The sequence below is a fragment of the Eulemur rufifrons genome, chromosome 30 (genome assembly GCF_041146395.1).
Source record: "Eulemur rufifrons isolate Redbay chromosome 30, OSU_ERuf_1, whole genome shotgun sequence".
Classification (NCBI taxonomy): Eukaryota; Metazoa; Chordata; class Mammalia; order Primates; family Lemuridae; genus Eulemur; species Eulemur rufifrons.
In genome coordinates this window covers 104,697,823-104,723,184 of record NC_091012.1, presented here as the reverse complement: position 1 = coordinate 104,723,184, position 25,362 = coordinate 104,697,823, and the positions used below count along the sequence as shown (strand labels likewise).

Below are 25,362 nucleotides of genomic sequence, written 5' to 3'. Positions count from 1 at the left end.
GTGGTTATCTGCCTAGGACAGAGATGGCCAGGCAGGGGACATAAAACAGAAGAGGCAGTGGCAGTCTCCGGGTGGAGCCCGTGGCCTGTTACTGGGTACATTCTGTACACACAAGTCCCTCCCTTGCCTGAAGTCATTGATGAAGACTTGACTTCATTACGGAGGGACTGGGGAAAGGTGGGGCCTGGCTCGGTGAGCCGGCGTCCCCACCCTGGCAGCACCGCCCAGATCTGGCAGAGCGGAGGCTGAACCCGGGCGGGTGGAAAGGCGGGGAGAAGCTGCGGGGCTGAAGGCGGGGCGGGCGGCTGCCAAGACGGCCAATAGGCGGCTCTCCAGCGGCTGAACCGAGAGGGCAGAGGCGCCGCCACCAGCACCACCGCCTTGCAAGTTTCCCTTGTGGATGCACGGCCCCGCGGCACCGCTCCTCCGGGCGCAGAGGGGCCGGGACAGGCCGGAGGAGCGGACTCGGGACGGGATTTCTGAGGAAGGGGAGAGGACGGGCGCCCAACCTGCTCTGGGGGGCCGGTGAACGATGAAGGGCCGGCGGCGGCGGCGCCGAGAGTACTGCAAGTTCGCGCTGCTGTTGGTGCTGTACACACTGGTGCTGCTGCTCGTCCCCTCCGTCCTGGACGGCGGCCGCGATAGGAACAAGGGCGCCGGGCACTGCCCTGGCCTGCAGCGCAGCCTGGGTGTGTGGAGCCTGGAGGCGGCGGCGGCCGGGGAACGCGAGCAGGGCGCGGAGGCGCGGCTCGCCACTGAAGGGGGCGCGGGCCAGTCTCCCAGTTCCCCGGGCAACCTCAGCGGCTCCGTCCGGGAGGCGGTGTCTCGCGAGAAGCAGCACATCTATGTACATGCCACCTGGCGCACCGGCTCGTCCTTCCTGGGCGAGCTCTTTAATCAGCACCCAGACGTTTTCTACTTGTACGAGCCCATGTGGCATCTATGGCAGGCGCTGTATCCGGGCGACGCCGAGAGCCTGCAGGGCGCGCTGCGAGACATGCTGCGCTCGCTCTTCCGTTGTGACTTCTCGGTGTTGCGGCTGTACGCGCCGCCGGGGGACCCTGCAGCGCGCGCCCCGGACTCAGCCAATCTCACCACGGCCGCCCTCTTCCGCTGGCGGACCAACAAGGTCATCTGCTCGCCGCCGTTGTGCCCTGGCGCGCCCCGAGCCCGCACCGAGGTGGGCCTTGTTGAGGACACTGCCTGCGAGCGCAGCTGCCCACCCGTAGCGCTACGTGCCCTGGAGGCCGAGTGCCGCAAGTACCCGGTGGTGGTCATCAAGGACGTGCGTCTGCTTGACCTGGGCGTGCTGGTGCCGCTGCTCCGTGACCCGGGCCTCAACCTGAAGGTAGTGCAGCTTTTCCGCGACCCGCGGGCTGTGCATAACTCACGCCTCAAGTCTAGGCAGGGGTTGCTGCGCGAGAGCATTCAGGTGCTGCGCACCCGCCAGAGGGGCGACCGCTTCCACCGCGTGCTGCTAGCGCACGGCGTGGGTGCTCGCCCCGGGGGCCAGTCCCGCGCGCTTCCCGCCGCGCCGCGCGCCGATTTCTTCCTGACGGGCGCGCTGGAGGTGATCTGCGAGGCCTGGCTGCGCGACCTGCTTTTCGCGCGCGGTGCGCCTGCCTGGCTGCGGCGCCGCTACCTGAGGCTGCGTTACGAGGACCTGGTGCGGCAGCCGCGCACGCAGCTGCGCCGCCTGCTGCGCTTCTCTGGGCTGCGCGCGCTCACCGCGCTCGACGCCTTTGCGCTCAACATGACCCGCGGCGCAGCCTATGGCGCTGACCGGCCCTTTCACCTGTCAGCGCGCGATGCCCGGGAGGCAGTGCACGCCTGGCGCGAGCGCCTGAGCCGAGAACAGGTGCGCCAGGTGGAGGCTGCCTGCGCTCCAGCCATGCGTCTGCTCGCCTACCCTCGCAGCGGAGAGGAGAGCGACGCGGAGCCGCCCAGGGATGGGGAGACGTCGCTGGAGACGGAGGCCGACGGCGACACGTAGCCCTCCACTCCTGCCCCCAGGGCAGATCCGAGTAAGGTGTCCCGGGGCAGGGTAGGGGCAGGGAAGGGTCTTCAGGGAGCCCGCAATGGCGGGAGGGGTAGCAGTGGGAGAGGAGAGGGGCCCATTCCGTATCCCATCCCATCGTATCGGGTCCAAGAAGATGGTAAAGTCCTGCTCATAGAATTTGGGAGATTCATTGGGATCTCCAGCTTAGCCACCTGCCTCCTCAGACGGGGACCCTGAGACAAGAGAAGATGTTTAAGTGCGACTGAGGCTGAACTCAGGTCTCCGCACTCCCAGTCGTGTCTATGAAGTAGGAGATATCAGAGGTCTGAGGAGAGTAGAGAAGGTTTGAAATAGTCATAATGGACCTTGAGAGTAGGAATTGACATGAGGACTATAGGATTTCGGGAACCATTTAAGCTTGATGGTTGTGGAGTTATCTTGATGCCGATTTATCCTGCGAGGAAACTTTGCAATGGTGTTTGCAGGCACAGAGAAAGCCAAAAGCAGAATCTGGTGAAAAGGTAGTGACTCCAACCCTGCCTATCCCTAATCTTTGTGTTTTCATATTTCTTCATTGTCTCTCCTGTGCGGAGCCCCCAAGCTTTCCTCCTGAGCTCCCAAGGGTACAGGCACGGTCAGGTGGCTCTTGCAACAGTTTTTGCACATTTGTGTGTCTCGGGTGCTGTTACAAAGGAGTGGAATGGACTTCGCTTTCCTCTGGCTCATAGATGTGCCTCTCCCTCTCCCTCTCAGGCTCTTCCTTCCCCTCCCCTACTCTCCGTCTCCCTGTGGCTGGCGTTTGCAGGATATTTGACCATATCCCTTCACATCAGGTCACAAAAGCTGCCCAGTCAGCTTCCTCTAGTGCAGACAAGACTTCAGGGCTGGGCTTCCCCCTCTCCACCCCATCCGTTTGCGAGATGGAACCTTAGATTGGCAGTAGCAGTTTGACTGTGACTGCAGAAGGAGCTTTGTGAAAAGAAACACCCTTTTTTGTTATTTCTCTACAAAGTGTATATCTGAAGATGCTGGTGAGGCTTAAATGATATCAAAATGTGTTCAGTGTCTGGGTCAGTGTATAGCCTGTAACACTGTGCTGAGGGAAGAGTTTGTTCTGAATGATGCTGACCATGGGAGTCTAGTTAGTGGCATGAGAAGGCCTTTCCCCACACTTTGTTCAAGTTGGAAGGGTGCCACCTTCTGCACTGTGCAGTCAGTCCAGAGGAGGAGGAGAAGCAGTGAGTGCTGGGTGGGCGGAAGTGACTTAAGTTTCCATTCATTATTTTATAATGTAATTCAGCATTCCCCTGGGATGAAGCTCTGAGGACAAAGGTTGAAGATATTAATGAAGACGGATTTTGTTGTTAACAGAGCCAGGGGTTCAGAGTGATTTCGGAAGCTGGCTAACTGATTTTTCTCCCAGTCATCAAGTGGTTTTCTTGGTCACTTTCTGTAATTGCTAGGAAGTCTGTGTTCTTTCCTGATTTTCAGAGTGAGGCAAGGTAAGGTACAGGGCAACTTGTCACGTCTTAACAAAAACATCCTTTCATCTGCTAATCCTGTATTTATAGATGTAACATAATGGTCCCTAACTCTCCTTCACAGGCCTGAGGGAACTCCTCCCCTGGGAGAATACTGCAGCATTTTATGGCTTTAAGACATGACAATCCCCCAGAAATGTTTGCTTTTTCTTGTTTTCATTTTTACTAACATTTATTGAGTGCTGGCTGGGGTGAGGTCATAAAGAGAATAGAGAGGAGTGCAGAGGACGATCTTTGCCCTCTAGGAAGTTAGAATCTCTGCGGGTGACAGTGACTGTGGGAGAAGACACTGGTCCTGCTGTTTGGAAGGCTGATCAGGCTTCCTTTGCAGGGCTGCAGGGACATCTGGGTGCAAGCTTTAGGCTCTTCCAGACTTTGGTGTCTGAGCCCTTTCTGTCCCATTGGGCACTCCAAACAAACTAGTGGACTTATCAAAATGCTTGTATTCCTGGTTCCTAGGAGGATAAAGTTACTGACCCACTGGTGGGTTTTCCAAAAGTTTGTCACACTCTGGAGAAGGGAAGGGAAGAGAAGGGGATGGATCCTTATTGAAGGGCTCTGTGCCATGTGTTGAGTTAGGCATTGTACGTATATCATTATTTATACCAGTTTTTCAGATGTGGAATCTGAGACTCGGAGAAGTAACTTGTTCACAGCCACACCTGGGCTGGCGAGGGTGGAACAGCGCTTGGTGTTAGACTCCAGAGCTCAAAGTCTCTCCATTATAACACACCTTACCTGGCCCCCCTTAGCATCCCCTGGTAGCACCCCTGATACTCCAGCCAGGCTGGTCTGGGGTGGGAAATACACTTGGCTTTATTACTATTAATAATATGTTCCAACCACCAAACATATAAAATATCCCTGAGCTGGCTGGGCATGGTGGCACTCGCCTGTAATCCCAGCACTTTGGGAGGCTGAGGCAGGAGGATCACTTGAGGCCAGGAGTTCAAGACCAGCCTGGGCAACATAGCAAGTCCCCATCTCTACAAAAAAATTTGAAACGTAAGTAGGGTGTGGTGGTGCACACCTGTAGTCCCAGCTACTCAGGAGGCTGAGGCAGGAGGATCGCTTGAGCCCAGGAGTTTGAGGTTACAGTGAGCTATTATGACACCACTGCAATCTAGTCTGGGTGACAGAGTGAAACCCTGTCTAAAAAAAAAAAAAAAACAAAAAAACCTGAAAGCTGATGACTCTACAGCCATCCTCTCCACAGGACATCTGAGAATGCCCTTGGCCCAGCAATGGAGAGAGGCTACGTGTGACTTAACCTGAGTAACTTCTGGATGGTCCACACCTGATAACCAGGATTTGGCAGGGAGGGAGTCAATCAATGAGCTTTTCTCAGGGTTGGGTGAGGACTGCAGTACCTGGAACCAAGTCACTGAGGACTTAGGTTCTTTCTATCTTTTTACCTCTTCTTAGCTTTCATTCACCAGCTTATCTTCCCAGTATCACAAGATGGTAGCCACAGCTCTAAGCATCACATCTTCACACAACTACACAGGTTTGTTAAAATGCAGAAAGGAAGGAAGCCAGTTAGCCGATCAGAGGTGCAATGGTTTTCGCTCATGCCATGCTCTTGCTTTTAATCTGGTTATAAAACCTTTCCCAGAACCCCCTACCACATCGGACTTCCGTTTCTGTCCCATTGGCTAGAACTGGGCTGCACGGCCTGCCCTAGCCCAATAATTGCTGAAAGGGAATGGGAGTGTCATGATTGGCTTAGCCCAGCGCTTCTCGGCCCTGGCTGAATGTTACAGTCACCCGAGGAACTTTAAAATAAAAATGCCAGTGCCTGAGCTCCACCCCTAAGATTCTGATTTAATTAGTCCTGAGTAGAGTCTCCAGACCCAGCCACTGGGATGTCTGAAAAGCTCTCCAGGTGATTGTACTGGCAGCCAAAGGGAAGAATCACTGGCTTGGAACAGTCATGATTCATCCCCTGGGCCAGGCAGCTGCCACCAGAGCAAGATGAGGATGGAGAATAAAGGAGTGTTGATGGGCCGTGAACTGCATGACACAGTGATTTATGGGAAAGAACTTGGCGCTCTGAAGTGCCAAGCAGATGTAAGGTGTTAATACGGAAAGGGGAAAATGTCTTAAATTATACATGGGTTCACTTATTAATATCGCCCTCTTGCACGCCTTCAGATGCTGTGTTGACTGTAGCTCCTTCTCTAGTAATCCATCATTGTACACTACCCACTACCATTCTAAGCAGCCTGGGGTGCTGTCCTGTTCTTTTTAGTATATCTTCCTTTAACCTTTGCCCTTGGTAGGTCCCAAGATTTCATCCCTGTAGACATTTAAGGCACCTTTGGTCTTTGTTCTTGACAAGATATATACATCCTTTGAAAGAAATTAGGAAAGGAGACCAATGCCCTGTGATTTAAGCCCTAACAACTAGGAAGCTTCCTTTTTAAGGAAATCATCTAAACAGAAAAAAGAAATGACCAGCCACCACCAAATCATTTTGAAAGTCATTCCATTTTAATCAGGAGACTGAGCTGATTTTTTATATAGGTTTATGTATAAATGCCACTGAAAACAACCTGTTGCTTAAACACAGACTGCTAAAAATGGGCATTTTAAGACACATCTGTGTCCAAATCATTATTGCCCCTTGTGAGGTTAATGCTACCTGTGATGAAAACATTCTTAGAGAGCTCTCGCTTGGGCCTGCCTTCCCTGGCAGGACCCCTCAGTTGATAGTGGATTTGGTGTTTAGGAAAAGTCAAGACTCATCAAGTCTGGTGAGTGAGGTAGAAGAGGGGGGCTGGTTCTGCAAAGTGAGGCATGGGTATAAAGCAGTAACAGTCGTTCCTTGGTTCTTATGAAGTCAGTTTTTATATTAGGACATAGGGACCCGGGCTTCAGAGCCATGCTCTCCTTGTTACTACTTGAGTGACCTTGGGCAAGTTCCTAAACCTTTTTGGCTTTAGCGTTCTTACCAATAAGAGGAGGTGGTTGAATTAAGAGGATTTTCAGGTTTCTTGGTGCCAAGGAAAGGTAACATTTACTGAGTGCCTATTTTGTGCAGTTACTTGCTTATTGCATATTGTGTCAGTCCTCAGCTCTGTGAGGTAGGTAGTATCCCCATTTTATGGATGGTGAAACAAGCCTAGAGGGGTTAGGTAATTGTCTTGGATAACACAGCCAGAGGATTCAAATCAGGTTTTCTTTGTTTTTAAACTAGCATCTTTAAAATTTATAGAAATAATATAAGCATGCGGTGAAAATAGAGTTTAACAGGATAGAAGGGTATGAAATACCTGCCAGTCTCACTTCCTAAAACCACAACATTTCTTGTGGTATATGTCTAGAAATGTTTTATGCAAATTCAACAGAAAAAAACATAGCCTTTTTATACACAAAGGGGATTGATTGAACCATATTTATTATCGTTCTGCACTTTTTCACTTAATGTTGTGAAAATCTTCACATATCATCTTCTTTTTAATGGTTATATTGTATTTCATTGTAGGAATGTATTATAACATATTTAACGAGTTCCTTGTTCCATACTGTAGGACATCTAGGTTGTTCTATTTTATTACTATATTTCATTGTCTTTAGTATCATATTTCTATTATCTTTGCATACATGTGGGTATATCTGTCAGAAAATTCCTATAGTAGAGTGACCTTATGTAGCAAAAGGTTTATGCATTTTACATTTTGAGAAGTAAAGTTCTTCAGAATCATATCAACTTTCACTCCCACCAGCGGTTTCTTGGAGAATCTGTTTCCCAGATTTTCAATAACATGGATTTTATTTAATTTTTTCATTCTGTCCTGTCTGATGGGTGGAAAACCCTTTCTCCTAGCACCAGGGTTCTCTCTGACCCTACAGTTCATCTCTGACAATGAATGTTGCCTCACACCTCAGGTTGTGGTAACTAGAATGCCAAGATGAAATCACCTTCTTAGGCCTTCTGCAGTCTACATGTATTTGGAAAGTGTCACTTTTTGTGATTATTTTGAAGGACTGGATACATTTCGACATAAAAATTGTTATCCCTTTATAAAACCACACTTCCACCGGACATCAGGTTTTGGCAAAGTTCTTGTTCAGGTGGCCTTCTTCTGGTACTGTTGCGGTGGATTGTACTTGTTGACTTGAACATCAATGATTTGGGAACACTATCACTGGGGAAATTAGGCTGATTTTAAATAAAGTTAACCCTTTGTACATTTTCTTTTAAAACATGGAAACTCTATTGTAGATTTAGTGCTATGCACAGCTAGTTGTTCCTAAAAATAGTGAACTGTTAGGGATAGTGTCCCATATGTAAGGAGTCCCCTTCATACATTTTCTCTATGCTCCTGTGAGCCCTCTTTGTAGTCTCAGGTGGGGAAGGGCAAAAGTGCTTATTTGCAGTTTTTAAGGCAGGATTCAGGGGGTTTTCTAAGAGGTTTTTTTCTTTAGATTTGGCAGAGATTTTCTTCCCATTAATACAAATGTAATATAAATGGCTGGGAATGATGCTTTTAAAAAATCATTTACCAACAGCTGGTTTAAAATTTTTCAATATGTCTCATCTCAGCCTGCTTCTCGAATGAAACTAATAAAGCTAAACTAGCCTGGCTTTTTTTGTGTCTGATGTTCCAGTTGAACAAGGTGACTAGTAAACGACCCTCTCTCTTGTGTGGTCTCCTGGCTGCCTCCTCTTACTTTTTAGTGGAACTAAAAGGAACTTGCTCCATTGAAAGAAACATTTCTGCTGAGGTACAGTATAGAATAAGAACAGTAGGGACTAAGAAACGGTTCTGGCCCAAGTTCAAGAACACAGGGGAAGTGGAGAACTGTTTGGGAGCTGAACAGGAAGCAGTTTCAATTGGAGAAAAGTTGCAGAGCTCAGTGATGCCTTCATGAGATTTGGAATCCTTCAGCTTCGCTCCCCACCCGCCCTCAGTACCCAGGCACCAAGCCAGAGTCTGACATTTTCTGCAGCTGACCTTGCTCATGTTTAAGACCATCCTGCTGGATGCTGAGAATAAATTAGAGCATCAGCTGATGGGGTGAATATTTTTAAATTAGGAGGTAAAGAGGCTGTGAAAGAGGACTGCCATGCTTGACTTCAGCGATGACTATATTCTTTTTTTTTTTTTTTTAGACAGAGTCTCGCTTTGTTGCCCGGGCTAGAGTGAGTGCCGTGGTGTCAGCCTAGCTCACAGCAACCTCAAACTCCTGGGCTCAAGCGATCCTACTGCCTCAGCCTCCCGAGTAGCTGGGAATACAGGCATGCACCACCATGCCCGGCTAATTTTTTCTACATATATTTTTAGTTGGCCAGATAATTTCTTTCTATTTTTAGTAGAGATGGGGGTCTCGCTCTTGCTCAGGCTGGTCTCGAACTCCTGACCTCTAGTGATCCACCCGCCTCAGCCTCCCAGAGTGCTAGGATTACAGGCGTGAGCCACCGCACCCGGCCACGATGACTATATTCTAAGCCAGCAGGCTCCCCTCCCTTGAAATGGACAGAAGCAGCAAGGACTTTGCCGTAGGGTCACATTCCAAAGATGGCCATTGAAGTAGGCATGTTTTTGCTTATGGAAGTGAAGCCCTTTCTGTGAAGCATTACCTTAAGGCAGGAGTGTTAAACGGTGCCCCAAGAGGCAGGGTAGTCTCTGGGTCTGCCAGTAAGGAGCCTGAAGTGTCTAGTCTGACATTCAAATGCTTGGAGGGAGCTACTTGCTGTTTAATATCGTTGGGTCATGGTATCCAGCAGGCTGGAAGCAGAGAAACCAGCTTTAACTGCAGGTGCGAAGTGCGTGATTCTGCTCTGTAATAGAACAGCACAGAAACGTTTATAAAGTATGGGGAGTGGACCCAGGTTCAAGACTGTGAGTTCTTTAGTAAAGATGACGAAATGGGGAAAGTTATGAGCAGCTCCAGGAGGGAACCGAGAGGCTCATAGGAGTCATTCCATACAGACAGATAAGGTAGACATGAAGAAACAGTGTGCCAGAGCTTTGAGGTCACTTTTCCCATGTGTGAGACCAGACTTTATAAAAAAAGATCTCTTTACTGCTTCAGAGAGATTATGGGAACAGTAGGCCAAAAATACTAAAATCAACATAATATTTTAAAAATAAGACTTCCTTGTGACCAGCCAAGAGTTGGCATATGTTAAGTATACAATTTTAGAAGCAACAAAAGTAGATGCTGTCTCTTGCTATAATAAAGGATATCACCAACATGGATGTAATAAAGGGAAACAATGCATTTTTCAGGTTCTGCAAACAATAAGAATGTTACACTTTGTTGTCTTTCTGCAACCTCAGCCTTCCCAGATGCTAGGAATTGCAAAGAGGACAATTTTTCAGAAAAGGAGATGGTTGGCTGAAGATACACACACATACAACACCGCCCCCCCGCAAAGAATAACAAAATTCCTAGCATTATTGAATGCCTTTAAAATTTATTTTTCTTTATTTTTATTTCTCAACAGTCAAAGGGGAAGATAAATTGTTTTGAGCTCTTGAGAAATCCTTGTCTTGATCCCAGGTGTGGCAATCTCCAGCAATTCTACAGGCCAGGGGGAGGACTGACTGACATGATCCAATATCCTGTGCCAACGAGAACCTGCTCTAGGCCATGGATCCATTTTACTCCCGCCAGACTGTGGACAGGAAAGGCAAGGAAAGCAGGGAACAGACAAATTGCCTCGCTCTGCGGGAAGGTACCTGAAGTCATTGGCAAGACTCTGGCTGGTCCACAGACTCTGTACACTGTACACTGACTAGGCACCCTAACTGGAATCCTAGAGTTGATTGAGGGCAGAACAAGAGCCCTCGTGGGCAGTCCCAGTGTGGGGGTGACGTGGGGCACACCTTCAGCCATTCATTTGACCCTTAATCCCTGTGCCTGAATTGCAGGTCTGAGATCCAGGTCGCTTCCCACCTCCGCGCCCTTTTGAACCCTTTTCACCTGCACTTCGTGGATAGCAAACATCTGCAGGTGGCCCATCCAAATATATATTCTAGAATACTGAGTCAGTTCCTTTACTGGAGTTGGGAGCAACTTTACTCACAAAAGCAATTAAGTACGCCAACTGAAATCATATCTCGGAGCAACTCAGTGAAAGGAAAAACAAAAGTCCACTAGGCAAACTCATCTGTTTCCAAGTCTTATTAATACTGGTTTGGTGCATGTCCATTTGTTCTCAAGTGAGCTCAAAAGCTTGGGAAATTTTTATTTGGGGTGGGTATCATAAAAATGGAGACATGCTATTATCTTATTCTATTGGGGAAATATAATGGCCATTTAATTTTTGCACTGGCTCACTCTGGGCTTGAATGACTCATGTAAATTGAGGTTTTACTCTCAATTCCTCCCATGGTGGGTGGGGACAGCAGGAGTATGGGGCTTCTCAGCTCTCCACTGGGGCTGCTCAGGTCCAGGCAAGTGGCTTCTCCTTCAGTTCCTCCTCCCACACTCCAGCCCAAAGTTTTGTCTGTTTTTGTTTTGTTTTGATTCAGCCCATTTTTACCTGAGTCAAGAGTTGTTTCAAGTTGAACACTACTGAGACTTATTGACTAGTGCAAGTATAACTTGCACCCCCTGCCACTGCCATCTCATTTTTCAGATTGAAAGTACGAAAATTGTTTACAACATTTATGCTGTTTAAAGTACATTTCTAGGCTATTTGGGGGTGCGGTTATATTAGCAAACTAAATGTTTCCTATTACATTTTGCTTTGGCGGCACAGTGAGGGAATGCTTGTACTTCGAAGTTTCTGGTATTTCAAGTATTATTTTAACATGACCCCTAGGCAGCTCCCTTTAAAAAAATGTAATGGCTCTATCGTCGTACACATTTTCAGTCATTTCCGTTTTCCTTGGCACTGTATTTCACTGATTTGAGGTGAAAACAGGAAGGTTAAAAAAGCTTAACCTGGGTTAACAGATAAGCTTAGACGCTAACATCATCCTCAGAGTGTGATTCCAGTTTAGGATGCTGGGAGAAGACCCCACAAGAACACATCGCCATTGAAAAGGAGGCCAGAGCTCTTCCTCAGCCCATTTGCTCTGGAGTTGATCCAGGAGGAAGGCTGTTACAATAGGCTGGAAAGTAATACAGCCGGTAACGGAACATGCTGAATACCCGGAAATCTCAGCTCTCTCGGCCAAAGTGCTAAGTGCCAGCACTAACTTTTAGCATTTGTGAAGTAGCTTTTGGTGGTCAACCCAGGGCGTCTTACCTGGCACAAGTGTGGGGGCAGGGACAGGATACCTTGGAGTTGAGTCACAGGCACATACGTTCTGGAGGCAAGACCAAGAAAAACTTGAAGGTAAAAATTTACAAGTGCAATTCAGGGAGTAGAAGTGAGGTGTAAATTCCCAGATCCACTTGGAAGGCCCAGGGCTCCTTACCTGACCTGAAATGGGGGACAGGAAGGCCACTGATAGAGGCAGAGCTGCACTGTTCAGTTCATTTGGTTGAATCTTCTGTTCTCTAAAGCAGGAAGTTCATTCTTCCCCCTCCCCCATCCCCGCTTCAAAGGTTGAAAAAAGTATGATTAAAATGCTAAGAGTGTGTCTTCCTGAGTTATACCGCGGTAGCCAGGGGAGCCTCAGCTGAGCCAACTGCATGCAATCTAGGCTGCATAGAACCAGAATGAACTGGGAATGAAGTTTTCCTTTGATGGCAATGAGGCTCTTAGGTCAACCAGCTGCATTTAGGGCCTGGCTGGTAATTTAAACACTTGGGAACTGTAGCAAAGGAGATAAAATACCCAACTCCAACTCATTGGAGTATGATTCTGAATCTTTAAATAAACAATCTGTGTTGTTGTTTTTTTTTAAAGTGAAAGCCAATTTGTGAATTATTTGAGGTTTGAGGAATGGCCTCACAGTTCAGTGCCATATATTTTTTTTAAAAAACCTTTTATACGTGCTTTTCAAAACAATGACATACAGAAATCTCTATAATTCTTGAAATTAATTACACTAAGAGGTTTTATTATCAGTTTTCTATTATACAGGATAGGTCTTTAAATAGTTCTGACTTATGAATAAACAGAAGGGTCTATGCTTGTTTCAGGCAATAGCACACATTTCATTCTCCCCAAACGCTGGGTAAGTGGAAATAGTTTTAACCAAGAAGTGTAGCAGTTTAAAATTTAATTCTTCCTTGTCAAACATTTTAGCAGCTGGATAAAAGGACAAAGCTAGCTACTTGGTAACTCTAGCTAGCTGATAAACTGAGTGTATTTAAATATACAGTGTATTTAAATATACACTAAAAGTTGAAGATTTTATTGTTCCATATGAACAAGGGCCCATAAAAAGAAGAGTTGGGATCTGGAGTGAATTAAATTCTTAATCTTCTATCTAATGTACTGGGTACTTAAGAGTTTTAGGGAATATCACACTAAGAATCCATGGACATGTTTATGTTTTAAACACAACCAAAAATATTGAGAAATGGTAGGAAATTAGCTGATAGTTCATTTAGGGTCTACTTGGGGACTACAGGCCTCATGAAGGTATAAGTCAGAACTGGAAGATTATAAGTATCCCTGACCTGGTGCAGTGACATTCAGGAACTAGAGGCCTATGGAGGAGGATGTGAACCCATTCGAAGTGTGCAGAGAGAAAGGGCCTTGTGAGGTTGCTGCCTCCAGCCTGGATTAGCAGAACTTCATTTAAATTCTTCAAATACCCCAGAGGTGGTAATAGTTCTTTCAGAGCTCCTCTACTCCCACCTTGTACTACCAATGATTTGATAGAGAATTTGAACTTGAATGAAAAGCAGCTTTTCAGGTAGATAAACAATTTTTAAAGAAGACTATTTTTTTTCTTTCAGAATATTACAGGGGTACAAAAGTTTTGGTTACATAAATTGCTTTTGTACTATTTAAGTCAAAGTTATAAGGTGCCAATGCCCAAGATAGTGTGCATTGTACCCATTAGGTATGAATTTACCCATCCCCTCCTACCCTCTCCCACCTACTTGATTTCTGATGAATGTAATTTCCGTATGTGCACATAAGTGTTGATCGATTAGTTCCAATTTTATGGTGAATACATTTGGTGTTTGTTTTTCCATTCTTGTGATACTTCACTTAGTAGAATGGGTTCCAGCTCTATCCAGGATAATGCAAGAGGTGCTAGATCACAAATGTTTTTTGTGGCTGAGTAGAACTCCATGGTATACATATACCACATTTTATTAATCCACTCATGTATTGATGGGCACTTGGGTTGTTTCCACATCTTTGCAATTGTGAATCGTGCTGCAATAAACATTCAAGTGCAGGTGTCTTTTCAATAGAATGGCTTTTTTTCCTTTGGATAAATACCCAGTAATGGGATTGCTGGATCAAATGGTAGTTCTACTTTAGTTCTTTGAGGAATCTCCATATTACTTTCCATGGAGGTTGTACTAGTTTGCAGTCTCACCAGCAGTGTATAAGTGTTCCTATCTCTCCACATCCATGCCAGCATTTGTTGTTTTGGCACTTTTTGATAAAAGCCATTCTTACTGGAATTAAGTGACATCTTATTGTAGTTTTGATTTGCATTTCCCTGATGATTAGATATGTTGAACATTTTCTCACATGTTTGCTGGCCATTAGTCTATCTTCTTTTGAAAAGTTTTTCTTCATGTCTTTTGCCCACTTTTTAATGGTTTTTTTTTTGCTGATTTGCTTGAGTTCTTTATAGATTCTAGTTATCAACCCTTTATCAGATGTGTAGCATGCAAATATTTTCTCTCATTCTGTAGGCTGTCAGTTCGCTCTAATGATTGTTTCCTTGGCTGTGCAGAAGCTTTTTAATTTGATCAGGTCCCATGTATTTATTTTTGTTGTTGCTGTGATTGTTTTGGGGGTCTTCTTCATAAATTCTTTGCCTAGGCCAATGTCTATAAGAATTTTTCCAACATTTTCTTCTAGAATTCTTATGTTTCATGCCTTAGGTTTAAGTCTGTTATCCATCGTGAGTTGATTTTTGTTGAGTGGTGAGGGGTGCAGATCTTGTTTCAGTCTTCTACATGTGGCTATCCAATTTTCCCAACACCATTTATTGAATAAAGATTTTTTTCCTCAGTGTATGTTTTTGTCTACTTTGTCAAAGATCAGATGTCAATATGAGGATGGTTTTATATCTGGGTTCTCTGTTCTGATCCATTGGTTTATGTCTCTGTTCTTGTGCCAGTACCATGCTGTTTTGGTCACTCTAGCCTTGTAGTATAGCTTGAAGTCTGGTAAATTGATGCCTCCCAATTTGTTCTTTTTGATTAAGGTTGCTTTGGCTTACAGGGTCTTCTATGGTTCCATATGAAATGTAGAATTATTGTTTCTAGATCTTCAAAAGATGATGTTGATATTTTAATAGGGATTTCTTTAAATCTATAGATCACTTTGGGTAATATAGACATTTTAACAATGTTGATACTGCCAATCCATGAGCCTGGTATATTTTTCCACCTGTTTACATCCTCTGCTATTTCCTTAATGTTTCATGGTTCTCCCTGTAGAGGTCTTTCACCTCCTTAGTTAAATATATTCCTAGATATTTTATTTTCTTTGTTGTTACTGTGAAAGGTATTGAGTCTTTGATTTGTTTCTCAGCTTGACTGTTGTTGGCATATATGAATGCTACTGATTTGTGTAACCTGAGACTTTGCTGAATTTATTTATCAATTTCAGTAGTCTCTTGGAAGAATCTTTAGGACTTTCTATATATAAGATCATAAAGAAGACTCTCAATAAAAGAATACAAAAGAGTGCCTATAGGTTCAAAGGTTGGGCTGGTAGTACTCTCCATAAACAATTTTTGGGAAATGGGATCTGACCCGGCAACATTTAGCACTGTGTTAATCATTGACAAAACCACCCTGAGTTACTGCTAAGTTTGTTTCTGGGGCTTTAAAATCAACCCAAGTGAAGAGCTGAATACATTGCACAAAGAAACAATGACGGAATATTTTTTTTTTACTTTTTATTTTCAAATAATTATATACTCACAGGAAGTTGCAAAAAACAGTACAGAGAGGTTCAGTGTATGTTTCACCTAGCTTCCCCCCAGAGGAACATCTTATATGCAGATCAATATCAACACCACAAAATTGACATTAGTAAAATCTAATAATAGATCTTATTCAGTTTTTAGCAGTTTTTACATGCACTCATTTTGTATATATATTGTGTGTGTGTGCATAGATCTGTCTAACTTTATCACATATAGATTTGTGTAAATACCACTACAGTGAAGATAGGGAACTATTCCATCAGCACAAAGAAATTCTCTAGTGCTACCCCATTATAGTTACACACCCTATCCCATCCCACCCATTTCGCTGGGAAAAACTCCATGTCTACAATAATTATTTCAAGGTTGTATCATATAATATGTAACCTTTTGAGATTTGCTTTTTTCTCTCAGTGTAATTCTCCTGAGAGTCATCCAGATTGTCTTGTTTAATAACAATGATTTTTCATTGCCAAGTAGTATTTCATGGTATGGATATACCCAGGTTTGTTTAACCATTCACTCATTGAAGGACATTTAGATTGTTTTCAGTTTTTGGCTATTACAAATAAAGCTGCTATAATCCATGTACAGGTTTTTGTATGGACATAAATTTCCATTTCTCTGGCATGAATGGAATGCAATTACTGGATCATGTGGTAAGTGTTTATTTAGTTAAGAAACTACCAAACTGTTTTTGAGAATGGCTGTACCCTTTATTTACATCCCCACCAACAATGTATGAGAGATCTAATTTCTGCACATCCTCACAAGCATTTGGTATTGTCACTATATTTTATTTTAGCTGTTCTAATAGGCATGTAGTGATATCTCATTGCGGTTTTAATTTGCATTTTCCTAATGGCTGGTGATATTTTCATGTGCTTATTTGCCATCCATATCTCCTGCTTGGTGAAATGTTGGTTCAGACGTTTTGCCCATTTTCCAACTGTTTTTTTTTTTTTTACTTTTTACATTGAAGAGTTATTTATATATTCTAGACACAAGTCCTTTGTCAGATGTGTGGTCGCAAATATTTTCTCTCCTTCTGTATCTTGTCTTTTCAGTCTCTTAACAAGGTCTTTTGAAAAGAAAAATTTTTAAATTTTGATGAAGTCCAATTCATCAGTTTTTTCCCTTTTGTGGATTGTGCATTTGATGTCATATCTAAGAACTCCTTGCCTAACCCTAGGGTCCCATAGATTTTTTCCTATGTTTTCTGGTAAGAGTTTCATATTTTTTATTTTGCTTTTTCTTGTAAATTTTAGGATAAGCTTATCCATGTCCATGATTAATTCTATGATTTATTTTGAGTTAATTTTTGCATAAAGTGTGAAGTTTAGGTAAATGATTATTTTTTGCCTCTGGATTTCTAACTGCTCTAGCACCATTAATTGGAAAGACTATCCTTCCTCCAGTGAATTGCTTTTGCACCTCTGTTAAAAATCCGTTGGCCATACATATGTAGGTCTATTTCTGGGTTCACTTTCTGCTCCATTGATCAAGGAGTCTGTCTCTCCACCAATACCACACTGTTTTGATTAATGTAGTTATACAGTATCTTAACACTGGGTAGAGTGATACTTCCTACTTTATTCTTTTCCAAAAAAGGTTTTAGCCATTCTGGTTTCTTTGTCTTTCCATATAAATTTTAAAATAAGCTTGTCTACATCTATAAAAAGTATTGATGGAATTTGATAGGAATTTTGTTAAACCTATAGATCAGTTTGGGGGAAACTGACATCTTTATTATATTGAGTCTTCCAGTCCACGAACACAATATGTCTCTCTTAATTTAGATTCTGTTTGACTTCTTTCATTGTTTTTTAGTTTTCAGCATACAAGTTCTTTACCTTTTTTGTTATATTTATACCTATTTCATTCATTTTGAGTAATTGTAAGTAGTATGAATTTTAAAATTTGGTTTCAATGTGTTTGTTTCTAGTGTTAATATGTATACAAAACCCTGCTTTTTTTTATATTGATCTTATATCCTGAAAACTTGCTGATTTTACTTATTATTGATAGTTATAGGAGTTTTTGGTACATTCTCTGGATTTTCTACATACACAGTCTTGCATCATTTAACAATGGGTAAATTTTCTGAGAAATGCTTTCAGGCAATTTCATCATTGTGTGAACTTTATAGATTATACGTAGATAAACCCAGATGGTACAGCTTACTACACATATAAGATTATGGTAACACCATTGTATATGTGGTCTGTCATTGACTGAAATGTTATATTGTTCATGGCTATGTAATCATATCACTGGCAAATAGGGACCCTTTTATTTCTTCCTTTCCCATCAGTATGGTTTTTATTTCCTTTTCTTGCCTTATCACATTGGCTAGGACTTCCAGTACTATGTTGAATAAGAGTGGTAAGTGCAGACATCTTTGCCTTGCCAGACATCCTGATCTTAGGGGGAAAGCATTCATTCTTTCACCATAAAGAATGAGGCTAGATGTAGGTTTATGTAGTAACGTTCTTTATCAAGTTGAGGAACTTCTCCCTTTATTTCTAGTATGTTGAGAATTTTTATCAAGAATGGGTGTTAAATTTTATCAAATGCCTTTTCTGCATCAACTGATATGACCATGTGATTTTTTTTTTCTTAGCCTGTTAATATGGTGGGTTACATGGATTGATTATCCAATATTGAACCAACCTTGCATCCTGGAATAAACCCTATTTGGCCATGATATATAAATCTTTTTATATATTGTTGAACTTGATTTTCTAATATTTTGTTAAGGATTTTTACATGTAAGTACATGAGAGATACTAGAGAGATGCTGGTCAGTAGTTTTCTTTTTTTTTTTTTTAATTTGTCTGGCTTTGGTATCAGGGTAATACTGGTCTCATAATTTTATGGAAGAGATGTGTAGAATTGATTTTAATCCTACATTAACATTTGGTAGAATTATCCATTGAAACTAGGCCTAGAGATATTCTTTTAACTATGAAGTTCACTTTTTAGTATTTATAGGGCTTTCAAATTATCTATTTCATATTGGGAGTGAGTTATAGTAGTTTGTGCTTTTTGAGGAATTAGTCCATTTCATCTAAGTTGTCAAATTAATGGATGTAGAGTTGTTCTTAGTATTTTTTAATTCTTTTAACATCTGTGGGTCTGTAGTTAGATCCCCTATTTCATTGCCGATATTGGTAATGTGTCTTCTTTATTATTATCAGTCTTGATAGAGGTTTATTATGTTTTTGATCTTTTCAAAGTACCCTCTTTTTGTTTCATTGTATTGTCTCTATTGTTTTTATTTTCAATTGTACTGATTTCTGCTCTTATTTCCTTACTTATGCTTGCTTCAGGTTTTTTATCTTCCAGTTTCTTGAGGTAGGTTCTTAGATTATTGGTTTGAGACCTTTCCTTTTTTCTAATGTAAGCATCTGGTGCTATAAATTTCCCTCTCGGCCTCACAAATTTTGGTATGTTGCATTTTCATTCAATATATTGTTTAATTTTCCATGGATTATTTGTGTGTTCTTTAATTTCTAAGTGCCTGGAGAATTTCCTGCTATCTTTCTGTTATTGATTTCTAGTTTGAATCCATTATGGTTAGAGAACACACTCTATTATTCTTTCAGTTCTTTTAAACTTGATCAGTTTTGTTTTGTGAACCAGGATATATGGTCTACATTGTGAATATTCCACATATGCTTAAGAAGAATGTGTATTCTACTATTATTTGGTAGAGTGTTCTATAAATGTCGATTCATTTCTATTGGTTGATGTATTGTTCAGTTCTTCTATATCCTTGTTGATTTTCTGTCTAGTGATTCTATCATTTGTTGAAGAAGTTTCCAACTATAAATGTGGACTGACTTGTCTATTTCTCCTTTCTGTTCTTTCAGTTTTTGCTTCAGGAAATTTGAAGCTCTTTTTTTTGCTGTGTACATATTTAGGATTGCTATGCCTTGTTGGTGGATTGACCCTTTTACCCTTATATAATGTCCTTGTTTATCCCTGGTAATTTTCTTCACTCCAAAGTCTATTTTATTTATTATTGATTGATTGATTGATTGATTATTATTTATTTATTTATTACAGTGTCTTGGCTCTGTTGCCCAGGCTAGAGTGCAGTGGTGTCATCGTAACTCGCTGCAACCTCAAACTCCTGGGCTCAAGCAATCCTCCTGCCTCAGCCTCCTAAGTAGCTGGGACTACAGGCATGCACCACTGTGCCTGGCTCATTTTTCTAATTTTTGTAGAAACGGGGTCTTGCTTTTGCCTAAGCTGGTCTTAACCTTCTGGCCTCAAGTGCTCCTCCCACCTTAGCTTCCCAAAGTGTTAGGATTATAGGCATGAGCCACCATGACTCGCCAGTCTATTTTATGTAATATTGCTATAACCACTCTTCCTTTATTTTGATTAATGTTTGCATTGGTATATCTTTTTCAGACTTTTACTTTCAGCCTACCTATATCATTATATTTGAAATGAATTTTTTTAAATGAATTTCTTATAGAGAGCATATACTTAGGTTACGTTTTAAAATCCATTCTGCTAATCTCTTAATTTGTATATTTAAACCACATATATTTAACATAATTGTTGATATTTTAGGACTTAAGTATGTCATTTTTAAAAATAAACTTGTTTTCTGTTTGTTCTTTCTGTTTTTTGTCCTTGTTTCCTTCTTCCTACCTTCCTGTGAGTTTCCTGAACATTTTTTAGAATTTATCTGCAATGTTTTTGAGTGTATCTCTTCATATGCTTATTTTGGTGGTTTCTTTGGATTATACGTATGGAACTTGTCACAGCCTCCTGGCATCAACATTTTACTACCTCCAGTGAAATGTAGAAAACTAATCTTCATTTAGGTTCCTTTATCCTGCCCTCTTAAATATTTTCTCTACATATATTGAGAACCACATCATACAATGTTATACCTTTTGCTTCAATCAGCAAAATTAATTTTAAAAACTCAAGAGAATAATCTATTAAATTTACTAATATTTTACCCTTTCTGTTGTTCTTTCTCCATTTCTGATATTTCAAGCCTCCTTCTTTTATTATTTCCTTTCTGTTGCAAGAACTCTCTTTAGCAAGTTCTTTTAAGGCAGTTCTATTGGCAATAAATTCTGTTTTCTTTCATCTGAGAATGTCTTTATTTCACCTTCATTCCTGAAGGATGTTATCATGGGATATAGAAGTATGAATCGACAGTTATTTTCTTTCAGCACTTGATGAATGTTGTGTCACTTTTCTTCTGCCCTCTGTGCTTTCAGATATGAAATCCATTGATATTCAAATCATTATTCCTATAAGTAATGTGTCATTTCTCTCTAATTCCTTTCAAGATTTTTTGTTTGTGTTTACTTCTCTGAAGTTTGACTATACTGCATTTTGGTGCAGATTTCTTTGGGTTTTTCTTGTTTGGGGTTCCCTCAGCTTCTTGAATCTGTAGGCTTATGTCTTTTGCCAAATTTGGGGAATTTTCAGCCATATTTCTTCAAGTACTTTTCAGCCCCACTCTTTTTCTGGAACCCTGATGACATGTACGGTAGATCATTTATTATGGTACCACAGGTCCCTGAGGCTCTGTTCATTTTTTTTAATTGTATTTTCTATTGTTAAGATGAGTAATTTCCATTGTTCCCTTTTCAGATTCACTAATTTTTTACTCTGTCGTCTCATTTATGCTATTGAGCCCATTCAGTTAGTTTTTCAAATTTTGGTTATTATATTTTACAGTTCTAAAATTTCCACTTGGTTCTTTTTAGAGTTATAGTTCTTTGCTGAGAATTTGTTTTTTCATTTGTTTCATATGTGTTTGTAATGGCTAACTCAAACATTTTTATGATAGCTGCTTAAAATCTGTCTCAGCTAATTTAAATATCTGTGTCATCTCAGTGTTAGTATCTGTCAGTTGTCTTCTCATTCAAGGTCAAATCCTCCTGGTTCTTGGTTTGACAAGTGCTCCTTTCATTGTCTTGGACACTTGGGGTATCATGTTATGAATCTCTGAATCTTATTTAAATCTTCTGTTTTACTGATAGACACTTAGGTTGATTAAATAAAAAAGAAATAAATCTTGTATTTTAGCGGGCCTCCACTGACACCATACCAGTGGAGGAAGGGGTGCACCACCTGGTTACTGCCAGGCCAGGGCAGCAGTGCAGCAGTCCTGGATTTCCACTAGGCCTCTGCTAACAGGAAGGGGGATTTTTTTTCTGTGGTGCTTGAGTTCTGTCTTTGTAGGCTGAACCTTTCCCTGTCCCTTGGCTAGAGATAACAGGCTTCTCTTGGGGCTGTTTTTTTTTTGGGGGGGGGGACCATTGGCATTTCTGAAGCCTGCTGACTTCTTCAGCATCCAATTCCAGGATGTAGAGGAGGCAAAAAGAAAACCCAGGGCCACAGTGTTCCTCAGTTGCCAAGGTTCCTAGTCAGTCTACCTTCTTCTTTCCACCCTTCAGAGTCTTCTTACCATTGTTTTATATATCATATTTGGGGTTTTTAGTTCCACTTTGTAGGAGAAATAAGAAGAAATGCATGTACTCCATCTTGTCCAACCAGAAGTCAGCCCATCTGGAAATTGGTTTTTGTTAAACTAAATCAAACTAAAATTTGACAGGGTGGCTCGCGCTTTAGGTAAATCAACTATACTAGCAGAATACTACAGATTTATAGATAGGTCTCAAAGAATTTATGAAATTAGCTTTTCCTTAATGCTTAGTGTAAATATTTATTTATTTATTTATTTACTTTTTGAGACAAAGTCTCACTCTCTCGCCCCGGCTAGAGTGCCGTGGCATCAGCCTCACTCACAGCAACCTCAAAGTCCTGGGCTCAAGCAACCTTCTGCCTCGGCCTCCTGAGTAGCTGGGACTACAGGCATGCGCCACCATGCCCGGCTAATTTTTTCTATTATTTTTAGTTGTCCAGCTAATTTCTTTCTATTTTTAGTAGAAAAGGGGTCTCGTTCTTGCTCAGGCTGGTCTTGAACTCGAGCTCAAGCAATCCTCCCACCTTGGCCTCCCAGAGTGCTAGGATTACAGGCGTGAGCCACTGCGCCTGGCCCTTAGTGTGAATCTTTATTACACATTTTTAATCATCTTGAAAGTGCTTCTTTCCCAGACTCTGCATCCGTAGTTCTGTTAGGCTGATGGACATTTCTCATTAGAAAATGCCAAATTTAGTACACATTCAGGATGAGGGGAAGGATCACAAGAAAGAAATTGGTGATAAAACTAGCACAGACATACTCAAAGTCAGCCCACCCTCCACTGCTCACATACAGTGACACAAATAATGTGTTTAAATGAAAGAAAAAACTTCAGGTGCCACAAAGGCAGAAAGCTGAACTCATTGCCTATATACAGCCTCAGTTTTACAGAACAGCCAATTTTTGTTGGCTTGATTTTATGAGCTGGTACACAAGTGAGTGGAAGGTTACATGGTTGGTGCCTAAATGTACAACTCCAACCCCAGCTACTCCCCCAACTGTATCCAGCAGGTCCCTAAAAGCTCTGTTCTCCTCAATAGGCACGCCACAGCAGCAGCTGAGAAAGCACAGCCACACTGACAGAGGTGCCCCCATAGTTTTCCTGTCTTTACCGTCACCAAACCCCTCTGGGGTCATTTTCTCCTGATCTGTCTTCACAAACCGGAAGTGATGGAAACCAATTCAGTATGGGTTTCCAGCATTAGATAATACAGTTTGGATAAGGAAGATTATAGATTTCATATTTAAGAGGCTTTACATTGTCAAGGTTCAACAGACTTTCTGTCTGTGGATTTCTGTGTTCTGAAGTTCAAATGTCCTTTGTTCCTTCCCTTCCAGGTCAGTCACCATGAACCAGGGCACTCAGCATGCTGCCCCAGCACTGGAGAAGGAGCGCCGTGGAGGCAATCTGTCACACTGTCAGAGACTGGGACTTGACTTGGTACCAACTGCTGTGCAATTCTGCTGAGCAGGAATATCATGAGCTGTTCAATGACGGATGCATTGGTTGAGATGAAGTTTCCAGTAAGGAAGTGACAGTGCAATGTGGATATTTATGGCCATAAAAGAGAAAGAGCTGAGTTCCCAGGCTGAACCTGCCTCTGCTGGAGCCATTTCAACAAGGCGTCCTCCCAACAAAGAAGAGATGTGATTTGGGACCATGTCACATCAGCAAGTGTCTGGACAAAAACATCAATGTGAATAAGGGCCAAGTGCTGTCCTGTCTATCTTGATTAAATTACTTAATATTAAATAATAGGTCTGGGTGATATTGTTTTTAACCTGACTCATCTGGCTCGCCTTCAAACAGCTCCCCTCCCCCTACCCAGAACCGATTTTTAAAAAGTAATTTTGCCCCCTGGGATGGGAGAAACCTAATGAACTGAAGCAAATTTTTCCTTTTAAATTGTTCTGGCTGGTGTTTTTGTAATTACACTATTAAATGACTCGAGTCATGCTCATGACAGGATTTATTTTGTTTTGTTTTGCTAGGAAACAGATTTTATGATGTAGTTCAATTGCATGGTTCAGGTAAAAGCTAGTCTATGTATGAAGGAATACAACGACTATGAAGGAAACTATATTGGGTTCAAGAATTTTAGCAATTATCCATTAAGAACCTAAACATTAAGCTGCAATGTCAAATCCACTTGCCTCAATCTTACTACTTAATATTGCCAGCACTTGGCGATAACCTTTTTCAGCATTCTACACTCAAAAGCCTTTTTAAAACTGTTGCAGGCCAGGAGTCATCCCAGGCAGAGATCAGGTTTAAAGTATTTCTTTTAACCCTAAGGCATATTTTTTAAAAAATCTCAAAAATCTGTTGCCATGATTTTTACACCCTATTTTAAAACTGAATTTCTTCAAGCATCCAAATCAAGGGCCGGCAAAAACTTTTTCTGTAAAGGGCAAGATTGTATATAGTTAAGGCTTTATGGGACATATGATCTCTGTCACAGCTCTTCAGCTCTGCCATTGTAGCACAAAAGTAGCCACAGACAATATGCAAATTAATGAGCATAGTGTATGCAAATAAAACTTTATTTACAAAAACAGGCAATGGGCTGGATTTGGTTCAGGGGCAGGCTGGAGTTTGCCAACCCCTGGTCTAAAGGAAGCTGGAGAAGCAGAGCTTCCACCCAGAAAAGAACCTCTCAGTGATGGAAAGAAACATACTAGGAATATATCATACTTCAGCCTTCTACTAACAGAAGATAATTTAAAATATGAAACAAGATTAGCTCAGCCAATTGTTTTATTTTGAGTTTTGTAAAAAAAAAAAAAAAAAAAAAAGCTTTCAGAAAATGTGTTAAATATCAGTAAAGGGCAGGAAAACACGTGGCTAGCTTTACAATAGCAATCTAAACATATACACAAAGGTAAACATTTAGTAAAATGCTAGGGGACCTACTGCAGTTTCCTTATTGCACATAAAGGTTGCAGATAACTCCAAGTCTTTAATTTTTCACAGTTATAACATACTTGAATGTTATTTTATATAACATGTTTATTTATATAACATACTATAATGTTAATTTTATAAAACCACCAGTTTACTACTATGAAGACAAAATTCTCCCCAATTACAGTATGTAAGCTCTCTATAAAAAGTTCCCCAGAAGGTTACATCATTCTATGTTAAAGTCATCCTATTCTATTTAAAAAACTGGTTTTCAGCTATTAAATGAATCTTGGTGGCATTCCCATCTAAACATTTTAATGGACACAGTAAAACTTCCCAAGTAAGAAGTACCAGATGTATTTTATGTAAAAAATAAAGACAACCTAGGAGGAGCTGGCCCTACTATGAAGTCACAACTTTGAATGAGTGATTTTCAGTGGTAAATTCTAGATCCACAGACTTAA

General features: G+C 41.8%; 1 protein-coding gene across 1 annotated transcript; it reads left to right on the top strand.

Annotated features, from left to right (window-relative positions):
• The first annotated feature begins 369 nt into the window (after nt 1-369).
• CHST7 (carbohydrate sulfotransferase 7) lies at nt 370-24,073 on the top strand. The gene is made up of 2 exons (XM_069463601.1): nt 370-2,024; nt 23,332-24,073. The coding sequence occupies exon 1, from the start codon at nt 533-535 to the stop codon at nt 1,991-1,993; it is 1,461 nt and encodes a 486-aa protein (XP_069319702.1). The 5' UTR covers nt 370-532; the 3' UTR covers nt 1,994-2,024; nt 23,332-24,073.
• The last annotated feature ends 1,289 nt before the right edge of the window (nt 24,074-25,362 follow it).